At 37.6% G+C, this 19,532-nt stretch overlaps 1 protein-coding gene across 1 annotated transcript in view; it reads left to right on the top strand.

The window, feature by feature from the left end:
• NRK (Nik related kinase) overlaps positions 1-19,532 on the top strand; it is a 315,957-nt gene that overhangs the window by 281,793 nt on the left and 14,632 nt on the right. Inside the window, 3 exon segments of the mRNA XM_053916916.2 lie at positions 134-292; positions 12,377-12,477; positions 14,464-14,634. Of these exon segments, the coding sequence (XP_053772891.2) occupies positions 134-292; positions 12,377-12,477; positions 14,464-14,634 (431 nt within the window).

Below are 19,532 nucleotides of genomic sequence, written 5' to 3' on the forward strand. Positions count from 1 at the left end.
AGTGTAGTTTTTTAAAAAGTACTTTTTTCTTTAATGAAACCATTTAGTTACAAAAGCAAAATGCCTTTATTTTTTGTTCTTCTAATATATAAAAAATGAATTGAAACACTATATCTTTTTTTCTATTTATCAGGCCGTAAAAACACACTTGGGATATATCATTTGACCTGGCTGAGGAATAAGATTTTGAATGATGATCCAGAAAGTAAAAGAAGACCAGAAGAAACATTAAAGATAGAGGGAGCCTGCAAGGCCATTGGTAAGTTAGCAGACTGTGAACACTTCAGTGTTCGTAAGTTCTGTTTCATATTTACTATAGGTATACAAACTTTGCTTCCCTTTACTTAGTAAAATACATTGTTATGAAATACAGAGAAAGGAAAAATGTTGCAACTTCATATACAAAACAGTGAATTTCACCATGACATCTTCCAGGTCTTTTATGCCATAATTGTTGCTGTTAGTGAGAAAATATTGAATGACTGAAATAGCTATTGAAATTAAATTTGGCTTTCTTTCTCATCTTCTCTTCACAGTTACTTTAATTAGTCTAGATAAACTGATATAATTTTCTTGTCTCTATATAACTTCAACTATATAAGTAGATTGATGAATCTTCAATAACATGGAAGGGGATTTATATGGCATTTACTTTCCTTGAAACAGCAATAAAATAAAATCACATAATACTTCCTTTAATTTTTAATTAGCAAATCTCCCTTAATACTGATTAGTTAACCTTACAATGAATCAAAATGAAAATTATCCTTTCTGCTGGCTCTTGCTCCCACTGTTGAAATTCATTAATATGATTGCTAAATATTTCTAATTAGAGTATTTTCATATCCCCTGCCTCCTCACAACCATCCACTGTAAAATGGAGTAACAACTCCAGGTTCTCAGAATCCTGCTCTCATCTGTCATTAATTGGGAAGCAATGTTATCCCATTGTGTTCTGTTTCTGAAACAAATCTCTACTCTCAGCCTTCATTTTCGTTTTTCCTCTTCACTAATTGCCCCTTCAGGCAGAATCAGTGGCATAGGTAAGAGATAGCTATAATCACATAATGTTGTATTAGTTGAATCAGGGTATTTCTATGCTGACTGACCATTTCTGTTCTGCATGTAAGCAGGTTCTCCCAGAAGAGATTTTTGTATGTGGGTACATATATATACATACAACATTGAAGAGAGAAATGGGTACCTAAATTAAGTATCAAATAAATACATTACTTTTTTCTAGTTTTATGTATCTCTACTTTCATTCAAATCATACTATGTAAATTCGGTAGCCAGAGGTGAATGATATCTCCAGATGTTAACCCAGGAGCTTATATAGCAGAAGTGCTTCCTCCCAACCTCTAAATATTTTAGTTCAGTAGGAGAGAGTTTAAAAGTGAACCAACCATCTTGAAAATCTGTGCTTTTGGTAGGTGGAAGGACTAGGTAAGTATAGTTTTACCTATTCCAATCCATCCCTGCTCTCATAATAAACTAAAACATTTGTCCTACTGACAGATGGAACAGTTGAATTCTTTTGCTTGTTCAGGGATTATTAATCATGGTTCTTTGACCATCTTGGGAACAATGTAAATAGAAAAAGAATGGGTAAGCTGGGGGAGGGGGAGAGAGAGACTGGCTTTATATATTGGTTTCAGATGATGTCTGACTAGAGAGGACAAAAGTAATGTGATTGCCAAGTAAGAGGAATTTTAGCCCAAAGTATAAATCTAACAGGTAGGACAGCATATTCCATAAGAGCCAAAAGGTCTAGCTGAGAATAAGCATGTATTTTTTTATATTTGTCGCTTAAAAAAAAAGCTCTGTTTGAATAATTTACCTATCATGAAATGCACCCACTTAAAGGATTACAGTTCATCCTGGCTGGGTGGCTCCGTTGTTTGGAGCATCATCTCATACATCCAAAGGTTGCAGGTTCAATCACAGGTCAGACCATGTACTTAGGTTCAGTTTCCAGTTAGGGTACATACAGGAGGCAACAGACTGATGTTTTTCTCTCATATTGATGTCTCTCTTTCTTTCTCTCTCTCTCTCTGTGTCTCTTTCTCTGTCTCTGTCCCTCCCTTCCTTCCTCCCTGCCTTCTTCTCTCTAAAAAAAGTCAAATATACCTTTGGGTAACTATTAAAAGTTTTAAAAAGTATATATTACATTGTTTTTTAGTATGTTTATAGAGTTATATAACCATCGCCATGATCTCATTTTCGTCACCCCCCCCAAATAAAAGCTCATAGCCATTAATTATCATTCCACATTCAGTCCCTCTTTCATTTACATTATTTTCCTCATAGTCCTAGATAATGTTAACTAATGGCCCTTGGCACCAATTCAGTGCCAACAGGAATCCCCAATTTGGGGTGCAGTTAAGAAGGAAACTTTTATTCAATACAAACAGCTCAATTGTGGTACAACATGGCTAGCACAGTTGTGGTACAGCTCAATAATGCTACAGTTCAATTATGAAGCAACACAGCTGTGAAACAGCATGGCAATAAGGAGACCCTGGGGCAATGCAACCCTAGGGCAATGTGGCCCTTGGGCTAGATTCCTCTCAAGCTATACAGATATGCTCTGCTCTCGTCTGCTCCACTTGCTCTGGTCTGGTCTTTGTATTTCAGATCCAGCAGGGGAAATGCAGTCTTTAGTCTTTAATGGAAAGGGAAAGTGTACTCTTCAAGGGAAAGGGAAGCTGAGTTACATAGACAGAAGTCCCCACACCTGGGCCCTGATTTGTCCATCCTCATGCAAATTAAGACTCAAAATCCACCTATCATCTATGCTACTTATTCTCTGTACCTTTCCCCCCTCTCCCCCTCCCACTCCCCTATTGACAACCCTCCATGTGATCTCCATCTCTATGGTTCTGTTCCTGTTCTAGTTGTTTGCCTAGTTTGCTCTTGTTTTTGTTTTAGGTGTGGTCATTAATAATTGTGAGTTTGCTGTCATTTTTACTGTTCCTATTTTTGATCTTCTTTTTCTTAGGTAACTCCCTTTAACATTTCATATAATAAAGTCTTGGTGAATAGTGTAGGAAATGTAGAAGCCAAAGAACTTATAAGTATGACCCAAGGACATGAACTACAGGGGAGGAATTTGGGAGGGAGGGGGTGGGCAGGATGGAGTGGAGTGAGGGGGGGGAAATGGGACAACTGTAATAGCATAATCAATAAATATATTTTTTTTAAAAAAAGACTCAAAATCCTAGTAGTTTGAGTGGTCCAAAAGACACTTTCCTGATTGGTTAAATAGAGCCATTCTATTTGGTTAGTGAAAATGCTGATAGGGATATAGCTGCACAGCTCCAAAAAAGCTTCAGTCTTATTGGTTGAAATACAACTCCAGGGACTCCTTTATAAGGACTGGCTCAGATGTCAGGAACACAAGGCAGGCAGGCAGTTCAGTGTAGGCTTGTCCCTGAAGTGCAGTTTGTGTGAGAGGCCTTTGTTTAGAAATAGCTGCTAGGCTCTTCCTTTTAATTTGAGCCCAGTTAGTCATCAGGAACACTTCTTGGTAGGTATCTCTATTTCTCAGGTAGACATTAACCACTGATCTACCTTCTTTTGCTACAAAATTGTCTCTTCTGGATAATTTATTTAAATGAAATCATATATTACGTGGTCTTTTTGTGAAAGACTTCCATCACTTATATTTTCAAAGTTCATCCATTCTGTAGCCTGTGCAACATCTATCAGTACTTCCTTTTACATTTTTTTTTATTCAGACACAATTGTCTGCATTTTCTTAAACAGTATTGTACTTTATAGACATATCACCCCCTTTTTTCCTATTTTTTATATATCCATTGTTTATACATTTGCACTCTCCGCTTTTTGACTATTTTGAATAATTCTGGTGTGAACATTTTCATATTTGTTTTTATATGTAGGAATGCATGTTTTCTTTTTCTACTGGAGAGTACTTCCAGACAGTTTCTCAAAATGGCTGCACCATTTTATCTTGCTATAAGCATGAAGGTTCCATTTTCTTTTCATCCTTGTAAGACTTGCAGTCTGTCTTTTGATTCTGTCATTCATGTGTATGTAATGTTGCATCATCGTGGTTTTCATTGTGTTTCCCTAATGACCAATATTATTAAGCATCTTTTGAAGTATTCTAAGTGTTTTCTTGTCATTTTTATATCTTCCTAGGGTTGTTTGCCTTTTTCTTGTTGAGTTGTAAGCAATCATTTTATATTCTGTATACTAGACCCTTATCAGATATATGGCTTGCAAAGATTTCTTCCCATTCAATAGGTTGTCTTTTTTTAACTTTCTTGATTGTGTCCTTTAATGCACAGAAGTTTCAATTTTAGTGAAATTCAACTAACTTATTTTTTTCTTTTGTTGCTTATGTCATGGGTGTCAAATGTAAAAATCCATTACCATGAAGACTTATATTTACTTCTAAAAACTTTATGATTTTACCTCGTACAGTTAGGTCTTTTATTGATTTATTAGTTTTTATATACAGGGTGGGGCAAAAGTAGGTTTACTTTTCGCGAGTATGTGAAACACAAAATTTATTGCTTTATTATTATTTCTTAGATATTGTATTATTTTCCATACAAACAACCCTAAACATACTTTTTTCCCACCCTCTATGATGTAAGATATAGGATCTAACTTTATTATTTTGTATGTGAATATTCAGATTTCCCAGGACCATTTATTGAAAAGACTATTTCTTTCCTACTGAATGGTCTTGACATTATTAACTACAGATGTAAAGGTTTATTTGTAGAATCCCAATAACAGTCCATTAATCTATACACTTATTTTTATGTCAGTACTGCACTGTTTTCATTAGTGTAGCTTATAAAAAGTTGTGAAATTGGGAAGTATGAGTTCTTTCCAACTTTGTTTTTCTCTTACACATTGTTTTGGTTCTGTGAGGCCTCTTCCAATTCCATGTGAATTTCAGAACTAGTGTCTCATTTCTGCATAATAGGTCATTGGTATATCAAGAAAGATTGCATTGAATCTATAGATCACTTTGGATATCATTTCCCTTTTAACAATGCTAAGTCTATCCATAACCAATATTCTGTACTTTCCAGTGTATAATATAGAGTGTTCTTTTTTTTAACTGTTATTGTTATTCAATTAGAGTTGTATGCCTTTTCTCCCCATCCCTCCACCCCACCCAACCTGAACCCACCTCCCGCCCCCACCTCCACCCTCCACCTTGATTTGGTCCATGTGTCCTTTATAGTAGTTCCTGTAATCCCCTCTTCTCACTGTCCCAACCCCACTCCCCGCTGGCTATTTTTAGATTGTTCTTAATTTCAATGTCTCTTATTATATTTTGTTTCCTTTTTTCTTCTATTGATTATGTTCCACTTAAAGGTGAGATCATATGGTATTTGTCCCTCACTGCCTGGCTTATTTCATTTAGCATAATGCTCTCCAGTTCCATCCATGCTGTTGCAAAGGGTATAAGCTCCTTCTTTCACTCTGCTGCATAGAATTCCATTGTGTAAATATACCATAGTTTTTGGATCCACTCATTTCCTGATGGGCACTTAGGTGCTTCCAGTATTTGGATATTCTAAATTGTGCTGCTATGAACATTGGGGTGCATAGGTTCTTTTGGATGGGTATTTCAGGGTTCTTAGGGTATCATCCCAGCAGTGGAATTGCTGGGTCTAAGGACAGTTCCATTTTTAGTTTTCTGAGGAAATTCCATACTATTATCCACAGTGGCCTCAGCAGTCTGCATTCCCACCAAGAGTGCACTAGGGTTCCCTCTTCTCCTCATCCTCTCCAACATTTGTTTGTTGATTTGTTTATGTTGGCCACTCTGACTGGTGTGAGATGGTACCTCATGGTGGTTTTAATTTGCATCTCTCTGATGGCTAGTGATGCTGAGCATCTTTTCATATGTCTCTGGGCCCTCTGTAAGTCTTCCTTGGAGAAGTGTGTGTTCAAGTCCTTTACCCATTTTTTATTTGGATTGTTTATCTTCCTGGAGTGGAGTCGTGTCAGTTCTGTATATATTTTGGAGATCAGGCCCTTGTCTGAGGTCACATTGGCAAATATGTTTTCCCATACTGTGCATTCTCTATATATTTCAGTGCTGTTTTCCTTAGCCATGCAGAAGCTTTTTATTTTGTTGAGGTCCCATTTGTTTATTCTTTCCTTAATGTCCCTTGCTTTAGGGGACATGTCTGTGAGGATGTTGCTGCATGGAATGTCAGATTTTCCTGCCAATGTCCTTTATCCATCTTGAGTTCATTTTTGTGTATGACAAAAGTTGGTACTCGAGTTTCATGTTTTTGCATGTAGCTGTCCAGATCTCCCCACACCATTTGTTGAAGAGGCTGTTTTTGCTCCATTTTATGCTCCTGACTCCTTTGTCAAATACTAATTCACCGAAAAGACTTGAGTTTATTTCTGGGCTCTCTGTTCTATTCTGTTGGTCTATGTGCCTGTTTTTTATGCCACTACCAGGCTGTTTTGATTACAGTGGCCTTGTAATACAGTTTGATATCAGGTATTGTAAATCCTCCTGCTTTGTTCTTCTTTCTCAAATTTGCTGCAACACTTTGGGGTCGTTTATGGTTCCATATAAATTTCTGAAATGTTTGTTCTATATCTGAAATATGTCATGGGTACTCTAATAAGGATTGCATTGAATCTATAAATTGCTTTGGGTAGTATGGCCATTTTGATGATATTAATTCTTCCAATCCATGAGCATGGTACATGCTTCCATTTGTTTGTGTCTTCCTTAATTTCTTTCTTCAGTGTTGTGTACTTTTCTGAGTACAGGTCTTTTACCTCCTTGGTTAGGTTTATTCCTAGGTACTTTATTTTTCTTGTTGCTGTATGAAATGGGATTTTTGTCCTGATTTCTGTTACTGCAGTTTTGTTGTTGGTATACACCAATGCCTTTGATTGCTGAGTATTGACTTTGAATCCAGATGTTTTGCCAAATTCATTTAATAGGTCAAGTACTTTTTTTGGTGGAGTCTATAGGATTTTCCATGTACACTATCATGTCATCTGCAAACAGTGACAGTTTCATGTCCTCCTTTCCAATTTGGATGCCTTTTATTGCTTTTTCTTGTCTGATTGCTGTGGCTAGGACTTCCAATACTATGTTGAATAAGAGTGGTGAGAGAGGGCATCCTTGTCTTATTCCTGATCTTAGTGGGAAAGCTCTAAGTTTTTGTCCATTGAGTATGATGTTCACTGTTGGTCTCTCATATATGGCCTTTATTATGTTGAGGAATGCTCCCTCTATTCCCACTTTGCTGAGTGTTTTTTTCAGAAATGGGTGCTGTATCTTATCAAATGCTTTCTCTGCATCTATTGATATGATCATGTGATTTTTGCCTTTGCTGTTGTTTATGTGATGTATTATGTTTATTGATTTGCGGATATTGTACCATCCTTGCATCCCTGGGATGAATCCCACTTGGTCATGGTGTATGATCTTTTTAATGTATTGCTGCAAGCAGTTTGCCTATAATTTGCTGAAAATTATAGCATCTATGTTCATCAGCGATATTGGCCTGAAGTTTTCTTTCTTCGTTGTGCCTTTATCTGGTTTTGGGATAAGGACGATGCTGCCTTCATAACAAGAGTTTGGGAGTCTTCCATCAGTTTGGATTTTTTCGAATAGTCTGTGAAGGATAAGGGTTAGCTCTTCCTTAAATGCTTTGTAGAATTCTACTGTGAAACCATCTGGTCCAGGGCTTTTGTGTGTTGGCAGTTTTTTGATGACTGCTTCAATTTCGTCTGCTTTTATTGGTCTATTCAGGCTTTCTGCTTCTTTCTCATTCAGTTTTTGAAGATTATATTTTTCTATAAATGTGTCCGTTTCACCTACGTTTTCAAATTTCTTGGCATACAGTTCTTCTTAGTAATTTCTTACAATCCTTTGTAGTTCTGTTGTATCAGTTGTAATCTCTCCTCTTTCATTTCTAATTGTGTTTATTTGGATCCTCTCTCTTTTTTCTCTTCATGAGCCTACTTAAAGGCTTGTCGATTTTGTTTATCTTTTCAAAGAACCAGCTCCTGGATTCATTGATCCTTACAATTGTGCTTTTAGTCCCTATGTCATTTAAGTCTGCTCTGATCTTGGTTATTTCCTTCCTTCTACTTGCTCTGGGCTGGCTTTGTTGTTGTTCCTCCAGTTCTTGTAGGCGTAGGGCTAGATTGTTTGTTTGAAATGTTTCTATCTTTTTAAGGTAGGCCTGTATTGCTATGGACTTCCCTCTCAGGACTGCCTTTGCTGTGTCCCATAGGTTTTGGGTTGTTGTGAGTTCATTTTCATTTGTTTCCAGAAAGTTTTTGATTTCTTCCTTAATCTCATTCTTGACCCATTCATTGTTTAATAGCAGGCTATTCAGTCTCCATGATTTTGAGTGTTTTGGGTTTTTTCCCTTGGGGTTGGTTTCTAGTTTCAGTCCCTTGTGGTCAGAGAAAATGCTTGATATGATTTTAATTTTCTTGAATTTGTTGAGGTCTGCTTTGTGTCCTATCGTGTGGTCTATCTTTGAAAGAGTTCCCTGTACACTTAAAAAGAATTTGTATTTTTTCTTTGAGATGAAAAGCTCTCTATATATCAGTTAAGTCTATTTCCTCTAGGGTATTGTTAAGTGACCCAATATCCTTGTTGATATTTTTTCTGGAAGACCTTTCCATTTTTGACAGTGGGGTGTTAAAGTCCCCTACTATAATTGTGTTGCTGTCAATATCTTTCTTGAAGTCCTCCAAGATTTTCTTTATGTCTTTGGGTGCTCCTATATCGGGTGCATATATATATATTTACAATGTTTATTTCTTCTTGGTGGATTCTTCCTTTGAGTATCATGAAGTGACCTTTGGGTTTCTCTTTATGGCCCTTCTTTGGAAGTCTATTTTGTCTGATATGAGTATTGCTACCCCGGCTTTTTTTTCCTGTCCGTTTGCTTGGAAAATTTCTTTCCAGCACTTCACTTTCAGTCTGTGTAATTCTTTTGTCCTGAGATTGGTCTCTTGTAGGCAGCATATGTGTGGGCCATGTTTTCTCATCCAGTCCGCTATTCTATGTCTTTTGATTGGATCATTTAATCCATTTACGTTTAAGGTTATTATCGATTGGTAGTTATTCATTGTCATTTTTTCCTACTTGTCTTCCTCTCTCTTTCTCTTTTCCTTCCTTTCCTTAAAGCAGTCCCTTTACAACTCTTGCAGAGCTGGTTTGGGGGAAGTGTATTCTTTTAGACTTGTTTTGTCTGGGAAACTCTTTATTTGGCCTTCTATGTTGATTGAGAGCCTAGCTGGGTAAAGTAGTCTTGGTTGCAGGCCTCTGGTTCTCATTACTTGGAATATTTTTTGCCATTCTCTTCTGGCTTGGAGCATTTCCATTGAGAAGTCAGTTGGTAACCTTTTTGGGGCTCCCTTGTACGTTACTTCTTTTTTCTCCCTGCTGCCTTTATGATACTCTCTTTGTCTTGGAATTTTGCCATTTTAACTATGATGTGTCTTGCAGTGGGCCTGTTTGAGTTCCTCTTACTTGGGACTCTGTGTTGCCTGGATTTGGGTGACTTTTTCTCTCATCAGATTAGGAAAATTTTCCATCATTACTTTTTCAAACAGGTTTTCTATCCCTTGCTCTTCTTCTTCTCCTTCTGGTATACCTATTATACAGATATTATTACGTTTCATGTTGTCCTGCATTTCCCTTCATCCCTCTTCATTCTTTCTGAACCTCATTTCCTTTTCTTTTTTTTGTGTGTGTGTTTTTTTTCTACTTCGTCTGCCAGCTCACTGATTTGATCCTCTGCTTCATCAAATCTGCTTTTGATTCCTTCTACTGTGTTCTTCAATTCAGAAATTGTATTCTTCATTTCCTCTTGGCGCTTGTTGGTAGTTTCTATTTCCTTTTTGATGTTGATATAGTTTGCAGTGATTCATTGTAGTTTCCCCGTAGTTTCTGGAAGTACTGTGTGAGCTCAGTGACCTTCCTGATAACCATGATTTGAACTCAGTATCTGATAGTTGACTTACCTCTTTTTCAGTTAGCATTCTTTCTGAGGCTTCCTCCTTTCCTTTCATTTGTGGATTGTTTCTTTGTCTTCCCATTGTTTGTGAGACTCTTCTTGTTAGCCTCTGCTTCTTAAATTGATCAGTTCTGACTCCCTGGGTTTATGGTATCAACTTCTATGGTAGAATGCCAATGGGATTCAGTGGTGCTGTCTCCTTAATCTCCTGTGCTCACTGGTCTTGAGCTGATGTTTATGGGTGTCACACCGTCTAACTCTGGTCTTTTCAGCACTCCAGGTTTTGTTGTCTCACCTGTGGGAAAAAGGGAAAGGCGGGGGTGGAGAGGGGAAGGAGGGAAAAATGGAGTAGAAAAGGAAAGGAAGCAGGAAGAAGGAATAAAGAAGGATCGGAGGCAAGATTAGAAGGAATTTTAACAAAAGTTCAAATAATAGAATAAATAATAGAAGACAGGAAGAAGGAATAAAAAAGGTAAAGAATGGAAGGAAGAAAGAATAAAAAAAGAAGGACAGAAAGGAAGAAGGAATTCAGGGGGAAAGGGGAAAGAAAAATAAAAAAGTCTTCTGTTGGCTTTAAACTGGTCAGGTTAGTTCCGCTGCTCTTCCTGTCTGTGGAACGGGAGGGTGTGGTTGGAAGGATTGGTTTCACTTTTCTCCCATCCTGAGCCACACTCTTCCACTGTTGTTCAGCCTCCAGTCCAGTTCGTCAAGGTCCTTCTGCTCCCCACTATGCCTTTAGTTCACCAGTTGTGCTGTCTTTGAGTTGCACCAGTTAGGGGCAACTCACATCCGCCTTCTTGCTCTTTGCTGTCTTAGATGCTAGGGGCTCTCTGTGCTGCTATGGGGTAGTTCAGCCCCCTACTGGGTCGAGTCTTTCCGGGACATGCAGTCTCCCCTAGCCCTGCAGCTCCCCTCTGCTGGGTGTTCTGACTTCCTCCTAGAGAGCGAGTAGGCCCTAAGGCCTCTCTACACAGGTGCTAGGTAGGAGTTTTTCAGAACTGGTGCTTTTAGGTGTGGTTGCCCTCAAGCAGCCAGGGAGTTGATAGGGTTGCGTGGTGGATCTCGGCTTTGGGCCTATGTTGTGCTGTCGATCTGCTGCTTTGGGTCTGTGCTACGGGGTAGCCAGCCACTGATCTGGTTGTGCACCCACCTGAGGTTTCAGGTATGGGCGCCTAGCCAGGGTTTCAGTTGTGCGCGCCCACCCAGGTTCTTTGTATGTGTGAACCCAGGCAGCCGGGCTGCTTATCAAGGTGCGCACCCACCCAGGGTTTCAGGTCTGGGCCCCAGGCCACTGACTGTGGTATGCACCCACTGGGGCACTTTGGGTCTGGCGCCGAGGCAGCTGGGTCGCTTATCAGGGTGCGCGCTCATCGAGAGTTTCAGTTGTTGGCGTCCAGTCCGCTGATCTGGGTTTGCGCCAGCAGGGCTTCAGGTGAGAGCTGGGCCTGCTTTTCCACGTTCACAGTCCAGGGGCTAGGGGGTAGGGGTGCCAGGGGCCACTGCTGCTGCGGAGAGTTCTCTAACTAGCCACTGAGTGCCTCTATTTTCTCTTTTTCTTTTTGAGAAATTCTTCCTATTCAAGCCTACCTGGTCCAAACAAGCACCTGGCCTCTCACACAGCCCAGCCTGGCTCTCTCCCAAGAATCCTGCAGCAGACCCTGCACCCGGACCAGGGGCTTCAGCTGCCCTGGTCCCCGCTCTGGTTCCAGGGACCTTATCATCCTTAAGAACTCTTCTTACCATCAGACCTTTCAATGTCCTCTATCTTTGGTCTCCAGTCTTCATATATGCTGGAATACTGTTGGCTGTTCGCTCTGTTCCTCAGATCAGCTAGGTGTTTCACTGGTGCCGCAGGGAAGTGGACTCTGCTCCCAGCTATCTCGCCGCCATCTTCCCCAATCCAGTCCATTTAGAGTGTTCTTGAAGGGTAATTGTTACACTCTATTAAATTACACAATAATTATGTTGACTTTTGGGGAGGCATCAAATAGTATCAAAATAACTTTTCTAAAAACATATGATCTGTACTCTTACATTGTGGTTTTGACATTTTCAATAATAAATAAAGCCCTGACTGGTGTGGCTCAGTGGATTGAGCGCCCGCCTGTGAACCAAAGGGTCGCTGGTTTGATTCCAAATCAGGGCAGATGCCTGGGTTGTGGGCCTGGTCCCTGGTGAAGGGTGAGTGAACGCAACCACTGATTAATGTTTCTCTCCCTCTCTCCTCCCTCCCTTCCCCTCTGTCAAAAAATAAATAAGTAAACTCTTAAAATAATAATAATAATAAATACAAATACTTGAGTGTTCTTCAGAGTTCCACAGAGTAAACTCTGGCATTGTTACTTCTTTGTATTTTATCATCGTAGTCCAACATGAAGAAACAACATACATTGTGATTGTTTTGAAATCATCAATTCACATTTATGTGTGGGCACTGAAGACCTTTGATGAAAGCACTGCTATTAAAGTGAGTGGTCTCCTTTTCCTTTTGATAATTTTTTTGAAAAATTATATATAGAAAAATGTTTTAAATTATAGTAGCAGAAATATATACCACTTTTCTACAGTTAATTTGAATATATTATATCAATCATTATCATCTAATGCTTTTTAGACAATTAACAAGCACTATAACAAAGGAAAGTGTGAGGGAAATCCCTGACCCTTTTATATAGGTCATCCTAACCAGCTCCTCACTTCCCAATTCCTGTAGTCCACGTGACAACTTTTTCTCTAGTGTCCTAACATAGGCTTTGAGTGCCACACCAATGACTTGAAGCTGAGAAAGTCCCTGTTTAATCTTAGTGGGGGATGGAGAGCAAAGGGAAGGTAATGAAAGGTGGAGCAATGGTAGAGCATGGAACCTAATGGTAGAGGGATGAAGGAACAGAAAGCCTTTAATTACCAGGGCTACAATAGATGGGGGTCTGTAGGAAAAGTTGGGCCTATATTCCTTCCAAGCTAAAACTCTAAGTACATTTCTCTCTAGAACTATTTCAAGGAATGGTGGTTAGTCTCATTTGTATTACCAGTACTATTTCTATCTGTATATAGTTTAACTGAACTTCTGTGGATTAGACCCAAAGAGTTAAGTTGCTGATGAATTTTTAATCTACATTAAAACTTGGGTATCTTTTTACCTGTATTGCCTTTTTCTAATGCTCTAGAATTCTATATACAGAAGATTATTTTATAATTATTCTTTAGTAATGAGAACTTATTAATGAATTAACAGAATTATGTAGATTTTTAATCTAGGATGTACATTAGAATCATCTGGAGCATTTATTAAATGTTTAAATCTCAGACCCAACCCCAGGGCAATTATTAGGTCTAGAGTGGGTCCAAGGAATCTATACATTTAGCAAATGTTCTAGGTAATTTTGAACAAGTTCGTTCATTTACAAATTTTTTACAATGCTGATAAAGAGATATCATGACAGACTTCAGCAAGATATGTATGAAATACTTTTGTATCTTAGGTCAGGATCTCTTTGCATGGTTTCTTTTGTAGGCAAAAACATCACATGTATACAATAAAGATAAGCTAATTTTTAAAACTGGCCCTCAATGTCTATTTGCACAATAAATATATTCTTTTATCAGTAATATAGAATACTATAGAAACAGTCCAGGCATTCCCTAACAAAAATCATATTCCTGATCTGATCTCCTTAAACTGGGGCTTATGTTACCTGTTAGTATTTGGATGTGGGTTTGTTCTTGAGTTTCTGCTGATTGGTCAGAGCTGCCTGATATGGAGCTAAACAGCAAAGAAGATAAGTACCATCAGTGTGTCTAGTCTGATACACAGTTCCTGGTCCAAGTCTTTACTCCAGTTCTTGAATCCCACCTCATGACTACAGTATGTTAAATCCTGTGATGCCAAGTCCTCCACTGTCACCTGAACTTGGTAATGAATCCTGCTTGGCTTTTGTTTCCTTGAACTAGGAGCCATAGGAGCCTAGAGTGCATCCAGTCTGTGGCAGATTAACATGTCTGGCCTTTTTCATTCCGTACATTCTATACATTGATCACTCAGCAGACTCCAAGGAAGACTACATGTCCTATGAAGCCTATATATGAACGATGGCAAAAATAAAGGCTGCTGATCCAAAGAACCATTTTAAGAGACCACGTGAGCTCCTTCACTTGCTGAAGCTCAAGGCAAGGAATTTAAAGACAGCAAATAGAATGCAGAGTCATACAAGGCTCTTATGATTATTAGAGATTTGACCTTCAAAGGCAAACTCAATATTTAAGACCTAAATATAACTATACTCTTATTGTAGTACCAGAGCTAATAAAAGTTGTAACACATAGGTTGCCAAATACATTATGTAATTTGTGACAATCACCTGGGTTTTATAAACTTGCTAAACAAAAAGCAGGGGAATTTTTGTCTTAGAATGTCATTGTTGGCCTTTTGGCCATATTTGGTTTTATTTTATAGGTATTTCCAACACTTGCTCATAAACCAATGACAGTTGACTTGGCTATTGGTTCTGAAAAAAGTCTAAAGGTTTTCTTCAGCTCAGCAGATGGATATCACATCACTGATGCAGAATCTGAGGTTATGTCTCAAATGATCCTGCCAAATAACATAAGATCCCTGGAAATTATTGTTTATCACAATTTGAGTTTTCACAACAGTCAAAATTGTTAATTGAAAAATATATTTATTGCCCTGGCTTGTGTGGCTCAGTGGATTGAGTGCCAGCCTGTGAACCAAAGGGTTACCAGTTCAATTCCCAGTCAGGGACAAATACCTGTTTTGCAGACCAGGTCCCCAGCTGGGGATAAACAACAGGCAACCACACATTGATGTTTCCCTCCATTTCTCCCTCCCTTCCCCTTTCTCTAAAAATAAATAAAATATTTTTAAAAATACATTTGTCAATATCTATACTAGAACCGAAACTTAAAAGGTAAGTGTGGAGTGCCAGAAAGTACTAATGGAAAAACAAAAATTACTGATGGTTTCATACTCTAGACAACTGAGTCTGTTCTGCAGACAAATAGTGTTTATATGGTACAATGTTTTGTTTGTTTGTTTGTTTTTAAATGAATAGACTTTACACTTAAAAATCATGACTTCTGTTGATAAACCAAAAGATCTAACAACATCAGACCCACATTACTATCTAACCACTATCAACTAGAACTGACTTGTGCCTGCTTCATTTTAGATGTGGTATGTATTACACAGTCTTTATCCATTCATCTTCATATATTTACAAAAAGTGACACCAATAAGCATATGAATTTGTATCCCATATTTTAGTCTTTCTACACCTCCTAATGCATCAATAAATTCTTTAAAAATACACCACCAGTATTGCAGCATTATATATATGGAGATATATATATATCTCCATCCCTTCTTTATCCATATTATAGTAATTTAAATGTGATATATTGAAAATAATCATAAAATGTTCCATAATAGTATCAATTATAGTGTGATATACAGTTCAAAGATTCAGCATTTAAAAAGTTAATTCACCTCAACACTTAAATAATTATATATAATGAAAATATAATGCATCTAAGACATGGGTAGTTGTAAAAATACTATACATGTCCTTTGTAAATTTCTGGAGCACAATATAATATCCCTCCCACACACGCCATACAAAATATAACACTGCTGTGTCTCAACTTTGTTGATGGTGATGATATTTGTCCTAATGATAATTATATTTAAAAGGAGTGGCTGTGCTAAATGAAATAGAGGCAAGTAAAGTATTACATATTGAGTTCAAAACAATGATAATAAGGAAGCTCAATGAACTCAGTGAGAATTACTAAAAAGTGCAGTGAAGCTACAAGGAATGTAATGAGAACTACATCAGCATGAAAAATGACATAGAAACTATCAACAAGAGTAGGATGAAATTAAGAACACAATTTCTGAATGAAGAACACAGCAGAGGGAATCAAAAGCAAGCTAAATTCAACAGGATCAAATCAGTGAGCTGAAGGGCAAGGTAGACAAAAATTACCAGTAATAGCTAGAAAAGGAAAAAAGACTCAAAAAGAACAGAAAGTGGTTAAGGGTAATGCAAGACAACATGAAACAAAATAATATCTGCGTAATAGTTATACCAGAAGGAGAAGAGAAGCAAGGGATGGAAAACTTGTGTGAAAAAAATAATGATAGAAAACTGCTCTGATTTCATGAAAGAAAAAGCTGCACAAGTTCAAAGGCAAAGAGAATCTTAAAGGTAGGAAGGCAGAACCAGGAAGTAACATAAAAGGGAGCTCCGATAAGGCTAGCAACTGACTTCTAAATAGAAACACAGCAAGCATGAATGGAATGGCAGGATATATTCCAAGTAATAAAAACCAAAGGCCTGCAACCAAGACTACTCTTTTCCAAAAGGCTCTCATTTAAAAACAATGGCAAAATAAGGAGTTTCCCAGGCAAAAGAAGACTAAAAGAATACACCTTCACCATACCAGTGTTGCAACACATGCTAAAGGGACTGCTTTAAGAAGATGAAGAAACAAAGTGAGAGAGAAAGGAACACAGCCACAAAGGGGGAAATATGGCAATGAATAAGTACCTATCAGTAATAACCTTAAATGTAAATGGATTAAAATCTCCAAATCTAAAGACATAGGGTAGTTGAATAGGTAAGAAAATTTGACCCATACATATGCTGCCTACAAGAGACCAACCTCAGGACAGAAGACCTACACAGACTGAAAGTGAAGGGTTGGAAAAAATATTAAAAACAAATGGACAGAAAAAAAAGAGTAGCAATACTTATATCAGACAAAAGAGACTTCAAATCAAAGGTCATAAAAAGAGACACAGACACTTCATAAAACTCAAGAGAAGAATCCATCAAGAAGCCATAAACATTGTAAACATATAGGCACCCAACATAGGAGCACCCAAGTATAAAAGGAAAATCTTGCAGGACTTCAAGAAAAGTATAGAAACAACACACTGATACTAGAGGATTTTAACACCTCACTGTCAAAAATGGATGGAAATTACAAGCAAAATATCAACAAAGATATTGTGGCAATGAATGACACACTAGATCAAATGGACTTAACATATATATATAACACCTTTCATCCCAAAGAAGCAAAATACACATTCTTTTCAAATGCACATGGAACATCTTCAAAGATAGACCACAAGATAAGACACAAAACATGCCTCAATAAATTCAAGAAAACTGAAATCATGTCCAGCACTTTCTCAGACCAAAAGGGCTTGAAACTAGAAACTAACATCAAGAAAAACGTCTAAAATATTCAAGTTAATGGAGATAGAATACTAAGCTATTAAACAATAAGTTGGCTAGTAATCAGATCAATGAAGGAATCAAAAAGTTTCTGGAAACAAATGAAAATGAACTCACAACAATACAAAATTTATAGGACACAAAGAAGGCAGTCCTGAGAGGGAAGTTCATAGCAATACAGGCCTACCTTAAAAAGATAGAAACATTTCAAATAAACAGCCTAACCCTACACCTACAAGAACTCAAGGAACAACAACAAAGACAACCCAGAGCAAGTACAAGGAAGGAAATAACCAAGATCAGAGCAGAATTAAATGGCATAGAGACTAAAAGCATAATTCTAAGGATTAATAAATCCAAGAGCTACTTCTTTGAAAAGAAAAACAAAATCAACAACCTTTTAAGCAGAGCCATCAAGAAAAAAAGGGAAAAAAAAAGAAAAAAGGGAGAGGACTCAAATAAAAACAATCAGAAATGAAAGAGAAAAGATTACAACTGATACTACAGAAATACAAAGGATTGTAAGAAATTACTATGAAGAACTATACGCCAAAAATTTTGAAACCCTATGAGAAATGGACAAATTTCTAGAAAAATGTATCTTCCAAAACTGAATGATGAAGAAGCAGAAAGACTGAACAGACTATAACAGCTGATGAAATGGAAGGAGTAATCCAAAATTTTCCAACACAGAAAAGCCCTGGACCAGACAGTTTCACGGGAGAATTCAGAGCATTTAAGAAAGAACTAACCCCCATCCTTCACATATTATTCCAAAAAGTTCAAGAAGAGGGAAGACTGCCAAATGCTTTTTATGTAGCCTGCATCATCCTAATCCCAAAACCCAATAAAGACATAACAAAGAAAGAAAACATCAACTCAATATCGCTGATGAACATAGATGCTACAATCCTCAACAAAATATTGACAAACTGCATCAGGCAATACATTAAAAAGATCATACACCATGATCAAGTGTGATTCATGCCAGGGATGCAAGGATGGTACAATATTTGCAAATCAATAAATGTAATAGATCACATAAGCAAAAACAAATATCACATGATCATATCAATAGATTCAGAAAAATGATTTGATAAGGTACAGCACCCTAGTATGAGTAAAACATTCAGCTAAGTGTGAATAGAGGGAGCGGTCTTCAACATAATAAAGGCTGTGTACGAGAGATGTACAGCCAACATCATACCCAGTGGGCAAAAACTTAGAGCTTTCCCACTAAGGTCAGGAACAAGAAAAGGATGTCTACTGTCACCAATCCTATTCATCATAGTATTGGAAGTCCTAGCCACAGCAATCGGACAATAAAAAGAAATAAAAGGCATCGAAATTAGAAAGGAGGAAGCAAAACTCTCATTGTTTGCAGGTGACATGACAGTGTACATAGAATATCCTATAAACTCCACCAAAAAAACTACTCGACCTAATAAGTGAATTTGGCAAAACAATGGGATACAAAGTCAATATTCAGAAATCAAAGGAATTTTTGTACACCAACAATGAAATATCAGAAACAGAAATCAGAAAAAAAAAATCCCATTTGATATAGCAACAAGAAAAATCAAGTACCTAGGAATAAACCTAACCAAGGATGTTAAAGATCTGTTGTCAGAAAACTACACAATGAAGAAAGAAATTAAGGGCGACACAAACAAATGGAAGCATGTACCATGTTCATGGATTGGAGGAATTAACATCATCAAACGGGCCATACTACCCAAAGCAATTTATACATTCAATGCAATCTCTATTAGCGTACGCATGACATATTTCACAGATATAGAACAAACATTTCAGAAATTGAAATGGAACCATAAAAGACCCCAAGTAGCTGCAGCAATTTTGAGAAAGAAGAACAAAGCAGGAGGGATCACAATACCTGATATCAAACTGTATTACAAGGCCACTGTAATCAAAACAGCCTGGTACTGGCACAAAAACAGGCACATAGACCAATGGAACAGAACACAGAGCCCATAAATAAACTCAAGTCTTTATGGTCAATTAATATTTGACACAGGAGGCAAGAGCATAAAATGGAGCAAAAACAGCCTCTTCAACAGATGGTGTTGGGAAATCTGGACAGCTACGTTCAAAAAAATGAAACTCGATCACCAACTTACACCGTACACAAAAATAAACTAAAGATGGGGAAAGACTTAAATATAAGTTGTGACACCATAAAAGTCCTAGAGGAAAACATTGGCAGGAAAATATCAGACATTCCATGCAACAACAT

Source organism: Desmodus rotundus, chromosome X (assembly GCF_022682495.2).
Source record: "Desmodus rotundus isolate HL8 chromosome X, HLdesRot8A.1, whole genome shotgun sequence".
NCBI classification, from domain to species: Eukaryota; Metazoa; Chordata; class Mammalia; order Chiroptera; family Phyllostomidae; genus Desmodus; species Desmodus rotundus.